The 14,489-nt window shown below is 38.1% G+C and overlaps 1 protein-coding gene across 5 annotated transcripts in view; it reads left to right on the top strand.

The window, feature by feature from the left end:
- LOC137130705 (CUB and sushi domain-containing protein 3-like) overlaps positions 1-14,489 on the top strand; it is a 194,197-nt gene that overhangs the window by 104,016 nt on the left and 75,692 nt on the right. For 4 of the 5 annotated variants that reach the window (XR_010914879.1, XM_067511192.1, XM_067511193.1 and 1 more), the window contains exons 32-34: positions 9,077-9,190; positions 9,758-9,853; positions 10,224-10,427. Coding sequence is in view for 4 of the 5 variants with exons in the window: in XM_067511192.1 (XP_067367293.1) it covers positions 9,077-9,190; positions 9,758-9,853; positions 10,224-10,427 (414 nt within the window). In the remaining variant the exon portion in view is untranslated. The remainder of the gene's footprint in view (positions 1-9,076; positions 9,191-9,757; positions 9,854-10,223; positions 10,428-14,489) is intronic. The other variant, XM_067511194.1, reaches the window with a different exon arrangement.

Genomic DNA, 14,489 nt, shown 5'->3' with positions numbered 1-14,489 from the left:
TTGAATGCATTGACTGAATTTGACAACCTGTGTTTTTCAAGTGGATGAGATGCTGGGTACCTATTATGTGAATGCAATGTCTTGTGCTGGTTGTCAGATATGCCCCTGAAGAGTACTTTAGACTGTTTCAAGAGTCAACAAGTAAAAAAACGATAACGATCAAAGGAAAAAAAATGTATGAGTGTGGCTAAATCTAGAAGTAACACTAGACATTTATACATTCTTGTCCCATTCTTCATCTCTTTTAATGTGACCAACTCTTAGACTTGAATCCAAAGAAGGGAGCTTTTACCCATGATAGAAGCTTAATGGACTGGATGCTGCTTTGCCAAGGTGCTACCACTTACTTGCTGCCAAAATTACTGAAGGAATTTCATGGTGATAATAGGTTATTAAAAATATATATGTGTCTGTCATATATATTTTACTGTCATACAATCCCTCTGGCTTTTTGTAAATGAGGCTTGTGTATGCTGTCACAGCCCAGAATCCTAGACGGCCTGTACTCCCACAAAGCAAAGATGACGGGTAGCTCTTTCATAATTCATTTCCAGAAGGACTGACATGTGATGCCGCTTTCTTTACCTTTGGCTAGCTGTACTCTAAGTTTCTTTATCTGTGCTTTGTGCATATTTTGCCTTAAGCCCTATGTAGCTAATTTAGTGGCTGTAGGCAAAAATTGGCTTTTAATTAGATTCTAGCTAAGTTAGTGGTGTCCCCAGGAATTGCTTTCTACAGCAAAACCCAATTATGACCCCACGCTAGTTTACCTGAGTGGCTGTGCATCAATAGGGATTGCAGTTTCAATTCCATTACCGGCCAACATGACCGTATAGCTTGCAGGGTTTTTCTTGCATAGAGAATTATGAGGCAGCTGCCTCTGTCATATTTCATGTCGACTTGCAGACAACTCTAGTGGGTCCTTTCATGAAAAAAAAACACATTTTCTAACTAGTTTCTAGTGTCAGTGTGCGCCTCAGTGTCACCCGTGTAATAATTCCGTTAATGCAGTTTTTGCTTGCAACGTTTGTTTGACAACTTTTACCAACTTACATGTGTGTCACAAATTACCGTTTATGGCCACTTCTGTTCAAACTTTACCCTAGCAACTTCCTATTTTTAGCTGGTGCTGATCATTGCTGTTGCAGGTAAGATCATTTGTTGCTGTTACTGAATTACACCAAATTAAAACTTGCATGCGTGCGCATGCTTTCTGGAATTTACAATTTAGTTTTATTTCACCAAATCAATATGATCAACTGCTTATTCTCACTCAGGAACCAAATAGAAAATGCCACCGTCTGTGATCAACATTTAATAGACTATCTTCTACCGCTATGTATACAGTGTTTACTCATCATTATAAAACAGATATTCAGTATAAGCTGTAAGAATATCTTTGGCACAGACATTTCTTTTAGGATGAATAAAGTTTATTCTATTGGCATTTTCATGTTGTAGATGCTGGTTGCATGCGAACATCATTAGACTACGGATTAGTTTCATTATCATTCAGCAATGATGTGGTTTATGAGGTAGATAACAAGATATTATTCTTCTCTCCTAAAATACATATTTTGTAAAAAGTGTTTGGGCTCGAGTCAGTTTAAGGCAAAGCACATGCAACCATACATGTGTGCACATTATTAAGATGAAACCACTGATGCCTCATTTTGAGCTTGGGGGAAGAAAATCCCAGCTGGACTAACAAAAATGTTTTATTAATTTTAACTCTCCAGCTGAAAACATACTGTGGTGAAGGGAAAAGTAGAAACCATTAAAAAGTGATGAAAACATCAGTATTAACACAAGCTGATAACACATCAAGCAACTACAGTTTTCTTGTACACAATGCAACCACGACTGGCTGTGAAAGTTCTTCTCAGTCGCCTTGATGAGCCAACAAGGAACAAATGTGCTGACTGGGAGGGGATCACTAGGTAATAAGGTAATGGGATGTAAATGATAGCTGCAGAATTGTCACCCAGATCACCTGGTGGACAGACAATTTATACTGTGATCTGTAAAATTAATCTAAATAAATAAAATGGCTATGCTAATGATTAAATCTATAGACAACTATAAAAAGGATTTGACTTAAGTTGCTTAGAGAAGCTGGTAGGAAGCCAACTAGTTGGTTTTAAAAAAAATGATCGAGATGATTAGACATTTCTTCTAACCCGTGCAGGACTACTCTCAATTGCTCGAAACATTAAATTAGGCATTATCTAGTTGGCAAATAATGTTATGATGAAAAGCTCAATTTTCTCTCCCTCTCTCGGCCTCTTTCATAGATCGATATCCATAAATCCAGGTATATGCATCGACGAGGGGCATGTTTCTAAAACCATTTAACAAACAAAAACAAACTTAATACTTTATTATTATGACCCTATTAGATCTTTTTATACCTTCCAACCACCAGATGGACTTTCATTAACATGCTACACTAACATGCTATGTTTACTGACTGCTCTCAAAAGATGGTGAATGGCAATGATAAATTATTGTTAGGTTAGGTGTTGTATACATAATAGCTAGGCACTTTAGTAATCCACCTGTTTCTATTCTATGTGGTGGATAGGAGAGGGTAATTTGATTGGATACTTTAAAGTTGTTGACTGCATGATCCCTATAAATTTTCCTTGTTGGGAGGCGAGTGTGATAACTTCTGTGCTCCTAACCCTGCCCCTAACCTGTTCTTTGATGAGAAGTAATACAACTGAAAGTAACCCTAAGGCAACCCAGGAGTGCGTCATTGCTTAGAAAGACCTAAACTCCTGAATGCTAATGAGCATTCAGGCAGATTAAACATAAAAAAAAAAGATCCAAATTAGCAGATTTTTCAATTGTGCCCAGTATATGTGCTATATAAGCAAAGTGTTGCATACAAAAGGACCTCAGGCTTGCACTGTGGAATTTCTTGCCTGGTTGGCATCCCTGAGTTTCATGATAAACCCTCAACTACACACAAATACAAAAGTGATTCAGTGGCCCACGGTCATTTACTCTTTATGAGAAAGATCAAGTGGTTTAGGGAGGAGGGACTGTGATTGAAGGAGCCCTATTTAAGATTATGACATTTGTCTTCCCTGCCCAGATTGTAATGATCCTATCTGCAGTGTACAGTGTGCCATTGTTTTTGACAAGGAAAAAACTCCATCCCAAAAGTCAAGATGATAGAGAAGTCAGATATAATCTACAAAGTGCAGCCAAAGTTTATTGTGAGGGGGTGGGGGTGGGGGCAGCGTTAAGGCAAACAGATATTCTTTACCACATTCTGCTTTTAACTTTACATTGGAGCCCTAACGTTTTTGTTTTCTACTGAATTTTATTACCACAGCCTTTAACAAATCTTTCATTTACTAAACAATTTACAAGGGCAAATTATGTGTTCACATAAGTTTGACTACAAATGCAATGTGCATTCAGAGTAATTACCTTCCTAAATGTCCATTGCCACCATTTACATATATGTAAACTAAACCGTGAAGAAACTTACCATGAGATTTGGACAATAGCTTTCTCAAACTATTGCCTTAGTGTAAATGGGGCACACTATAATTTGTTTACCAGTTATACATGGCAGGTTGAATGAGTGTGCATGTATCAGTAATTACATATCAACAGGTACAATAATGTAATAGAAATAGAAACACTATAGGAAACATGGACCACAGGTTCAGTGGTTCGATCACCGGTCCCGGCTATACGTCAGAGTGTCTCTGGGCAAGACACTGAACCCCTAACAGCCCATTCCCATCCCCAGCTGTGCAGTGCCGGTCCAAGCCCGGTAGAAATTGGGGAGGGTTGCGTCAGGAGGGGCATCCGGCGTAAAAACTGCCAAATCAACATGCGGACAATGATCCGCTGTGGCGACTCTGAACTCAAGGGATAAGCCGAAAGGAAAAGAAAATGGTGTCTACCTTAAAGCCATGGACTTTCTTGTGTTCAACCATCTTTTTTTTATTTTGACTTTGTGGCTTTTTATTGTGCATTAAAAGCAGTGAAAGTATGTGTGGTAAATTAGCTGAAAATAAAAACAATTTGAGGAAGCTGCAGAGGACCCGGAGAACATTCAGCCTGCCTGTCGTAGTGAGCAGTGGAGTACAGGATTAGCTGCACTCACCTCTCAGGTGTAGCCAGTCTGTCTGGCAACCCACCCAGGCTCCTGTAAGAAGAAAATAAAACAGGACAGCCGCACAGGAAACTTGTAGGGTGGGCTGTCGCAAAACATATATGTAATGGCAGTTTTGCATACATAATTTATTATGGTCTTGCTTTGTTGTGAAATTACAAAGCATGTCAGATGAACAAGTCAAATGTAATTTCAGTACAGTATGCATATTTAACAAAACATTGTGCTATTACAAACACACTAAATGTAAATCTGTTTTGTTGGAGAGCAGGGTTAAAATGTCAGGCAAAGAAACTGGAGTAAACTCTGATTGCTCTCCCAGGTACACACAATGCAGGTTGTTTTTTCTGTGTGTGTGTGTAATGGTGTGGAGACACATTGTCACACATTACTCCCCTTAATACCATCTGAACACCATTCTGACACCACACTTTGCTTATTGTTACTGACCAGGTGCATCAATTCATCGCCAGGGTCCACACTTTGCCAAATGAATACTTCCAGCAGGGTAGCAAGCCTTGTCACAAAGCACTCGTCATCCCAAAATGGTTCCAGGAACATGACAGTGATTTTAATTTACTTCACTTCTCTGCACTTTCTCCTGATCCCAGTCCAATAGAGCACTTTTGAGATGTGGTGGTAAGAGTGTGTGTCAGTGTGTGTAGGCGTTGGCAAATATCAGGAGGAATTGTGTGTCTTGAGTCAGAATGAACCAAGAAGTTGGAACCATCACTTTTTTGTATACAAGTCTAGCTAGGTGTATCTTGTAAAGTATATTTCAAAGTGTTGGCTGCAAATGACTGCGCTCATTTTACATTCCTTTTATTTTCTGTGAATAACTCTAATGTATGAACACTTTTGTGTGATTAGCTTGAATAGTCGACAGAATATATTATATCTGCCGCAGAAACCACCAAGGATGGTATAAGCCATGAAAGTCTTTCAAATACTTTCGCTATGGAGGACGTTTACACGAATCAGCCACTACTTTGGCAGATGTCCTAAAACACGAAGGTCGGTCACTCTAAGCAGTCTCCAGCTAAACAGCACCATATGCAGCAAAATGTAATACAGTGTACGCAGGGTGGTAGAAGTAGACAAATTAATACCTATGTAAAAGAGCAAGTACTGCCCAAAAGACACATCTCCACTTCTACAACTTTAAATTTTCTACTCAATTGAAAGTACTTTAAGCAAAGTACAAAGGTAAAAGTACTGTAATGCACTAAGAAAACAATGTAATTTTAACAATACGGATTTTGGTAATTATGGCAAAATAAGGTTCACTGTTGGTAAAGGTGGAGCTGATTTTTAACCATTTTATGTTGTGACAGGTTATTACTCCATAATGATACATCCACTTTTATTAGATGATATTATTTATAGTAAAACCACCATTACTGTTCAAGTTGTGGCTGGTTGGTGTGCATTGGATGCAAGAAGGAACATATAGTACATTTTTGCTTATCGTTGTATTAGACAAAGGAATGCACTAATATCACAAGCTAATACGCAAAGAGGAATGTTATTAAAGCAACTTAACTGCTTTTGGATAATTCAAGGAGAAGATCCAGGCTTGAAAATGTCCATTGTGCAAGTGCATTTAGGTTTTTTTTTAACGCTGTATTAAGACTTGGCCCAGAGGAGCAAGGATTCATCATAGTCCTGCATAAATTAGGCAACAGGTTTACAATGATTTATTGACTTAATATCTGGACGTGATTACAGCAAAAGAGCAGATTGGACTCATGCATGGCTGGCTTTGGATTAGAGGCGACACTGTACTTGTCAGTGTGTGTTTATAGATTTGTTCGTGTGTGTTTACTAAGGGAGAGTGCAGTCTATTCAACATAGCGTGGTGTTGGTATGCTAATACCACAGCAGTGAGCTGTCCCTAGGGGTAAAATCATCTCTTATTCAGGCTCCAGTTCAGCCATAGGCATTGTCACCACTCAACAGATGAAGAAACAGGTCTGTCTGTTTTGCTTTGGATGAGACCTTTTTGTATATATACTAGTATATACAGTATTTATGTTTGCTTTTTGTCCTGTGTCATTTTGCCTTTGGCTACTGCATGTGTTTCTACTGTAACAAGATTAACCTTAACCCTTATTATAAAAAAAATCAAACTTCCTGCTCAATTAAAGTGCGCAGTACTGTTATTTAAGTGGTCAGTGGTAACTACAATCTCTTGGGAGTAGTACTCTAAGATGCACCATTGCCTCCAGTGGCTGAGAATTTTGAGTCTCTGCTTTTTTTATTTCTGCCTCTCAATCTTGTATTTCTTAGTTATGTGGTTGGTATAATGCTTCTACACAGCTGTACTGTGAGGCTACATGCCAGAGGAAATCCGTACTCCTACAAAGTGAAGGTGACAGGATGCTGCTCTATAATTCATAGCCAGAAGAACATATGCTGCCATTTACCTTTAGCAGTTACCTCTGGTACCAGTGGTTTCTTTAAAAAAAAAAAAAAAAAAAAAAAAAAACCTTCCAGGATGGGTGTGTGTGTGTTTTGCCTGAAGGCTTTTGGATGTAGCTAACTAATTGGTGGAGGCTATTACTGGGTAGAACCCCTTTTACTTGCATTTTATTTAGCATCTTTAGCCATTTGAAGTCTGTTCCTGCAATCTGGCCCAATTATAGTTAACCTGCTTGTCTGTTCTATTAAAGCCACTTGCTCTAGTTTAAAATATAACTCAGTTCTGTTGACTTAAATAATCTTAGTTAATTGGTTAGAATTTAGTTGAGTTATTATGGGGAAAAAAGGGAAACCTGCTTGCTCAAACTGGTTTAATGGTATTTGTCTTTCTTGAAAAGGCAGAAAGAATTAGTTATTTTCTCAACATAAATGCTTTATAAATCCACACATACTCTAGTTTTTATGTTAAATTACTGGTGTTTAGGAATACTTTTTCTCATTATTGAAATTCACTTGTCAAAACTGGGATGGCATTTCATACTAATACCCTATTTGTGTTAGAGAAATGACACAAATGCTTATTATTAACATTTTTTTCTTTGCAATGAACTCTTTAAACCACCACACACAATGGAGACTTTCTCACAGTTGGCGAGAAAGTCAAATCTCTCTGTGGTTGTTGTACATGGCTGGTAGCAGCCTTATTCATTCTTGATGCCTTTAGATGATGGTTGTAGGTTATTGTCCTGTTCGAAGACCCATGATGCAGGAGAGACGGACCACTCTGACACCGGGTAGTATGTTTTTCTCTAGAGTGCCTTAGTAATCTTTAAATGTCATTGTTCCCGGCACAAATTCAAGGCACTCTGTGCCAAACACAGTAAATCAGCACCATCACAACTGAGCCTTCATGTTTCACAGAGAGGATGGTTTTTTTTCTTTAAAAGCTTCAGGTTTCTTCTGTGAACATAGAGCTACTACCAAAAGGCTGTCATTTTGTTTCATCTGTCGAAAGGACATTCTCCTAGAAGCATTGTGGCTTGTCAACGTGCTTTCTAGCAAAAGTTTCTTTTGCTCAAAGAAACTATAAACGTGGGGTCTTTTTATTCAGAAAACATGGTTTTACTGGACACAGTTGTACTCCTCGTAAGATCACCTCATACTCTATCAATTCAAAATTTTTGCTTTTATTTCCCCACAATTCAATCTATTCCTCTGTATGCACAGTGATTTTTATTTATTTATTTATTTTTGTAGTTTTATAATAAATGTGTATACATATTCATTCTTCTTTATCTCCTAAAACAATCTTCTTCTTTTTCTTTGTGCACACCTCACTTAACATAGACAATGATGCCTAATAGCACAATGCCTAAATTTTTCCCTTTTGAATAAACTGACTCATACAATTAAGATACGGCAGCTATGATACCAATTGAAGATGGTAGTCTGCCTGAAATATCACTAAATAACAATAAACCTTTCAAAATCACCTTTTCTAAGGTGAAAATTAGCTGTTTTTTCAGCTTCTTTGTTTTATTCTGCGGGAAACTAAAGCCATGTAGATATGCAGGACAAAAGAGCTTTTAATTACAACACTTTGGCTTCCACCTCATTCTTTCAATGAGGTGAAAAGGGATCAACACTTCCAGCCATATCTTTATCAGCCTGTGAGCCTAATTTTATTAACCTGCACTGCTAGATCAGGATTTTATATTTCCAGTATGTTTTTCTTGTTTTCTATGGTACATGTATACATATCTGCTCCTTCAAGCACCAGGTGTTCTCCTTTGAGATAAAATCAGTCTCTATAGATGGAGAATGTATTCTGTATATAGTTGTTGCATTTTAGAGAGTATTTGCATTGAACAGTAACGAAACTATTCCATAATTGGCAGCGAGGCTAGCTTTGGCACTGCTAATGTGAGTTTGCAAGCTGACTAAGTACAGTATAGAAATTACCTGGTCAGCCACAGAAGAATAAATGCCAAGCATTTATACCTAGTCCTAATTAGTACCTCTGCTTAGAACACACTGACAGCCTGTGCCTTGCAGGCTCACGGTGCAAGAACGTTCGCTCTTCTTGTCATTCTTTTGCCCGTACTGTAGCTTAGCCAGCTGCTTTCAAATGTGGACAAAGATGTGCCCCTTCAACATATGAGAGGCAAAGTAGTTTTTCTGATATATACAAATTTTAAAAGAATACCTTATTATTGGTTGTTAAAAACTCACAAAAATGTTGACAGAAAATATTACTTGGAGAAAATGTTAACCTATGAAAAGCTACCATCCAAGAAGTGCATTGTGTTAAACGTCCGTTTTATCAGCTGTTGATACTTTACTGCACATAGTTTTTTTTTTTTTTTTTTTTTTTAACATTGGAGTGAAATGATTAGGAATCAACTCAACCCAAAATGTTGTAATTACCTGATCACTGTCTTCACAAAAGCCTACATAATATTTGATTGACTGTTATTTACTTCTATCCTTTGTCCCCTTTCTCTCTGTATTTTGTAGTACTGTTTGGGCAGTTTGTGGTGTTCCAGACTTTGACCAGTGATGTAGTTGAAATCTATGATGGCCCCTCCACAGATTCAGCCCTTCTCTCCTCCATCTATGGATCACACTCAGGTAGACACATAACTCTAGAAGTGTCTTGTTTTATTTACAGGCACTGTATGAATGCTTCTATTAAGCATAGCCTTTTGAACTGTGGGAAACACAGCACATCCTTCAGCTTAATTCAAATCAAATTGTTTCCCAGATTAAAAATCCAAAATTCAAACTCCTTCATGCTGCCAAGAAATAAAGACTTTCCCCTGTTACATTTCTGTAATGATGATTTAATGAAACATGATGATACATAATACATTGATTACATTGAATAAACTCCTAAGATCTCAAAATAACAGAAGCAAACCGACTGTCGTAAATTCTTGGCACACTCAACTTGATTACTTGATTAGACAGTGACAAAATGAAAAAACATTCAGATTAATCAGATCTGCTGTTTCCAGTTACAACATCATGACTATACTGTGGATCAGTTCAGACTGTATAATTGAAACACAATGCGGGTTGCATATTTAAGTAAATAAAGAAACATTTATGTTCTGTTATTTGTTACTTTTTTCAATGTTATCTGTGGACATATTGTAAAACAGGCTTGACAATTTCTCCTTTGATTGTGTAATTTAGGCGAGACACTCCCTTTGAGTTCAGGAAATAAGGTAACGCTCAAGTTTACCACAAATGGAACAGAAACGGCAAAAGGATTTCATTTTGTTTACCAAGGTAAGAGTGCTTTTATGATACATTTTCATAACTTGTTTGAAGCTAAAACTTACTTGGTGCACTGAGTTTGTTTGCTTCATTTTGAAAATAAAAATACCTCAGCCTTGCAGACGTCTTAAAAAGAGCTGTTCAGCATAGTGTCACTGACTGGGCATGGCTGAGCAGAATGGAGGCAAAGAGCCTATGCTCGCAAAGCCGATGAGAGTGACTGATGATGTGCTAGGAAATTCAAAAGGGTTTTACCATTTCTCTCTAAATCCTTTGTCTTGCTGTGTGTCCTTCACCCTGTTGTCTTTTCTGACTATACCACACCTACCCACCTCTCTTTTTCTTTTTTCTCTCATGCCTGGTCCCCTCTTCAAATCCTTAGCTGTCCCCCGAACAAGTGCCACTCAATGTAGTTCAGTCCCTGAGCCCCGGTTTGGGAAGAGGATAGGGAACGACTTTGGCATCGGTATGGTGGTACTGTTTGAATGCAATCCAGGCTACACGCTGCATGGCTCCAATGCCATCAGATGCGAGGCAGTGGCCAATGCCCTGGCCCAATGGAACGGCACTGTGCCCACATGTGTTGGTAAGCATCCGCATCCTCCCTTGCTTCATCCCTTGCGTGTGCGCGGGCACACACACACACACGCGCGCACACACAACGATCGAGCAGGTGCACAAAAACAGTTGGTGTCGGTTTTTCCAAGTCACTAGTTAGCCTGATGTCTGTCACCCATTGCAAACCATATTACCATCTTTAGTCTTGATAGTTCGCTAGGTAGGGTGAGAATAGGACTAATGGAACAAAGAAAGTGTTATATTTTCACCAAATAAAGGATTTCAGTTCATATGTTTTAACAAACTAATGGGAATATACACGAGTGCAAAGTGAAATGTCCAGCAGCGCAACCCAGCTTGATTTGCAAGATCTTAATTCAAGCTCTACATACCTTTTCCTTATACACCCAACAAACCGCTTAATATCTAATACAATTCAATACAACAGCCCTACAACAAAAGGCCTCTTCAATACACCGTCAGTGCACAATGTTTGTACATGGAGGCAAAAGCATAAAAACATCATATTGATTTAAATACATGACAAAGATTTTCCCGTTATGCATCGTAATTTTATATATTAGGAACCTGTAGTGATGAACACAGAAAAAAAATTACTTCATCTCCCCATCAGCACTTAAAGCCGTACATGCTACTTTACTGTTTTGGTTCACTTACTGCTCATAGTGTTTGTTTAACCCCTACTGTAACAGACAGCTGATTTTATTGAAGAAGTTATAAAAACCCACTTTACATTACTTGCTCAGTAATAAACAGACACTGTTAGTGACTAGCATTGGTGAACATAGTGGAGCATGTGACAGCTAAGCATATTTCTTACATGAGCTAGTAGAGACCAGAGAGACTATCTTCCACAAACAAAAGTCCAAATTAATGCTAATGTTGCTCAATAAGTTGGATATATGCAATTTGTGGACTGTCAACTCAAGGTACCAGTGTCTTCTCATACATGGTTGTTGGGCTACATGAATACATAAAAATACCAGCATATGCAACATGCATAGATATCCACAAATTCCATTAGCCTCATACAAACACATGAACAAATTGTCTTTAACACAAACCCATGCAGAAAGGACGGCCACTTGGTCTCACAAGATATCCACTATCTACACTAAGAAAATAAAAAACTTCAGATGAAGTCAGAATATACTGATGTCAGGCCTTGTGCCAAACAGCCAATCGTCTCAGCCAGGGAGTGCGGGAGATTTTAAGCCAGGGTTCATCCAAGTTTACTGCCAAGTGGTAGGGGAATAGTGGTGGCACGCGCAGTTCCATTTTAAACACAGTGATTTTTATCTGGAGATTGAATCTGGCTGCAGCATCTTCCCCAGCGGCAGTGTACTCATCCAGAATAATAGATATAGTTTCATAGAACCTTCAACAAAAACACAGCGTTCAATTACTCAATCACCCTTCATAGGGTATGGGGGTATCAGACCACTGCTCCTTCTGTGAGGTACCTGTGTTTCAGAAGACAAATTCCCACCTGCTTGACTTGCTGTGCAAAACTTGTTTTGGTTTTTATTTTGCCAAAACAAAACTGCTAAATTAAGATGGTGCTTTTAAACATTTGCTGGCACAATGTTTTAAAGTGATTTAATTATCTTCAGCTGAGTAGGTGCATACAATTGGGTGGACTCTACTGAATTTTATGGAAAATTGTTTACTTGATGTTTTGTTTATTTATTTTTAGTTAGTTAGTGAGTTACAGTACTTTAAGCTTTTTAAAAATTAATCAGATCTCTTTTTCAGTGTTGTGGAAATATTGGAATTGCTTTAATCATCAACTTATATCACTATCAGATTGTAGAAAGGTTTTTGATTTCCCTACACAACTGAGAGAAAGGTGGCTGAATTCACAAAACCTATTAAATCACTTCTACTTTAAAATATCACGACAGCTCACTGTTGCATAAACTTAGTTTGTCTTAATTCATTCTGTACTTACTATGACTAGAGGATAGAATCCACTATTGGCTTAAACACTTCTTTGGAAGGTGTCATTACAACATTAATTTGCATTTAAAAATCCTTTCCATTCATCCCCCTAAACAGTAAGACAAAAAGAAAAAACAATCTGTTTTGTCAATAGTTTTTGTGCTGTCATGTTCAGTTTTGCGTACTACATTATCCATAATAGGGTTCACACCCAGGTTAATATCAGTCATTTCTTTTAGTGTCCTTAAATCACAAATTTGCTGTGAGAATGGGAGCAGCTGCATTTTCTTCACATTCAGTTCCAATTAGACTGTCCTACTTATTTATGGGAGAGCTGAGTTTGCCATATTTGTCATCACAGCTTTTCTTGGAGCACACTAACCTTGAAAAATAGGCAAAAAAAGGTGTCAGATCTGATGCTTAGTTACAGGATATGAATACTATAGTTTATAGCATATAGGCAGTTTTGACGTTTTAGTCAGTCTAAAGTATTAAAATCTGCAAAGTCTTATTTATCCTAAAATATATGTAAGAAATCTTCATGACTAACTTATGTTCCCTGATGGGTGAGGATATTATGCCCTTCCTTGCCTAGCTAAACATGCCTCTATTCCTCCTCACAGTTAAATAGCCTATGGTGATGAATGTTCAGGCATGTTGGCACCTCTAAACCACCATCACCACAGTTGCCCCTTAGTTTGATGATGGTGCCTGCTGTGAGGCTGGAAATCATGGTGTTGAACCTTGTTCTTCTCATTCAGGGTTTTCAGCCATTTGTTAGTGCCTTTGTTGCTTTGCCCCCATCACCCCATGTACCTCTGGAGATACATATGAACCTGACAATAAAATCTCAACATCTTACCTCAACTGCTCTTTTCCTTAGTGGAAGGCAAACAATCTCGATTGGACTCTCTCGCCAGCACCTCAGCCAACCTTCTAAAGCCCTGGTTGTGGGAAAGTTTTCCTGTAAAAGCATCAACTCAGTCTTTGTTGCCAAACCACAGGTGCAGCATCTGTGGGTAGGGGAGTGTATCATACTGTACCGTATGTTGCCCTGACTAGATTATCTTAGATCTGACGGTCAAGCCTGGAGAGAAGATGTGCTCTAAGGAGAAACCACTTTATTTTTTGGAAGTGTTTATTTCTTCCCACAGAACTGTTGTAGCTTTGTTTGAGGCAATTGTCTTGATAACAAACATGAAACATTTAAACTTCAATTTGCAGCTTGTAACCCATGGTGAGCTTGGACATGCAAGCCTCTCTAGGAAGAGAACCGCCAACAGAGGCTGTTGCCCTCTGGCATGCAGTCAGAGAATGGTGCCATCAGGGTCATTTAGTTCATTTGACTTGCAGTGTTTTGAGGTGAAAATGTGCTGTTTATTCAATTCAACAACTTCCACAATATTCACACAATTCACCATTTATCTAGGCTCTGAAAATACCACAAACATTCTGAATGCTTAGTGTGGTCTAAGAAACATTTAAACCACCCAAAACTGAGTGCAACAACCTACAGAAACAAAAGTGCATTTGTGTGCAGGGAGGGGAAGGTTTGCTTAGAAAATTGTTGAATTGCTGAATTAGTAAACCACACTATAAAAAGAAGCAGAACCAGTTAAAGCAACCAAGACCCAGCTCGGAAAATCACAAACTAGTCCTATTGAACTTCATGTTGCATGTTTTTGGTGTCTGACATGAAGCAGATAAAAAAATATGTGTATATATATATATATATATATATACAAAAAAATTTGGTCCCAGAGGTAATTGAAAAGTAGTTTTTGCTGATGAAATCTACAGGTAATTTTATAGTCTGTCAGGAAGAACGAGATGTGGAAAGCTCTGTGCACCTGCAGAGAGCAAAGTGACGTGCATGCTTTCATCCAAAACTACACTGACTATGGAATAATACTAGCATATAAACAAGAATGCATGGTTTGTTTCTAACTAAAAACAAAACAGATAAATTAAGGAAAAGGTGTGAATACCTGCCTGGTATAGTGAGAGAATTTAGTGACTCTATTATGCCATAGAAGGGATGTTGCTGGCATGATTTGGGTAGAAGGAAGGAGCACTGTGGATCAATACAGAGCTGTTCTGACTTTTATCATATGATAAAACATTTCTC

Source organism: Channa argus, chromosome 7 (genome assembly GCF_033026475.1).
Source record: "Channa argus isolate prfri chromosome 7, Channa argus male v1.0, whole genome shotgun sequence".
In the NCBI taxonomy this organism is placed as follows: domain Eukaryota; kingdom Metazoa; phylum Chordata; class Actinopteri; order Anabantiformes; family Channidae; genus Channa; species Channa argus.
The sequence above is the reverse complement of the archived record's forward strand: the minus strand, read 5'-3'. Positions and strand labels throughout refer to the sequence as shown.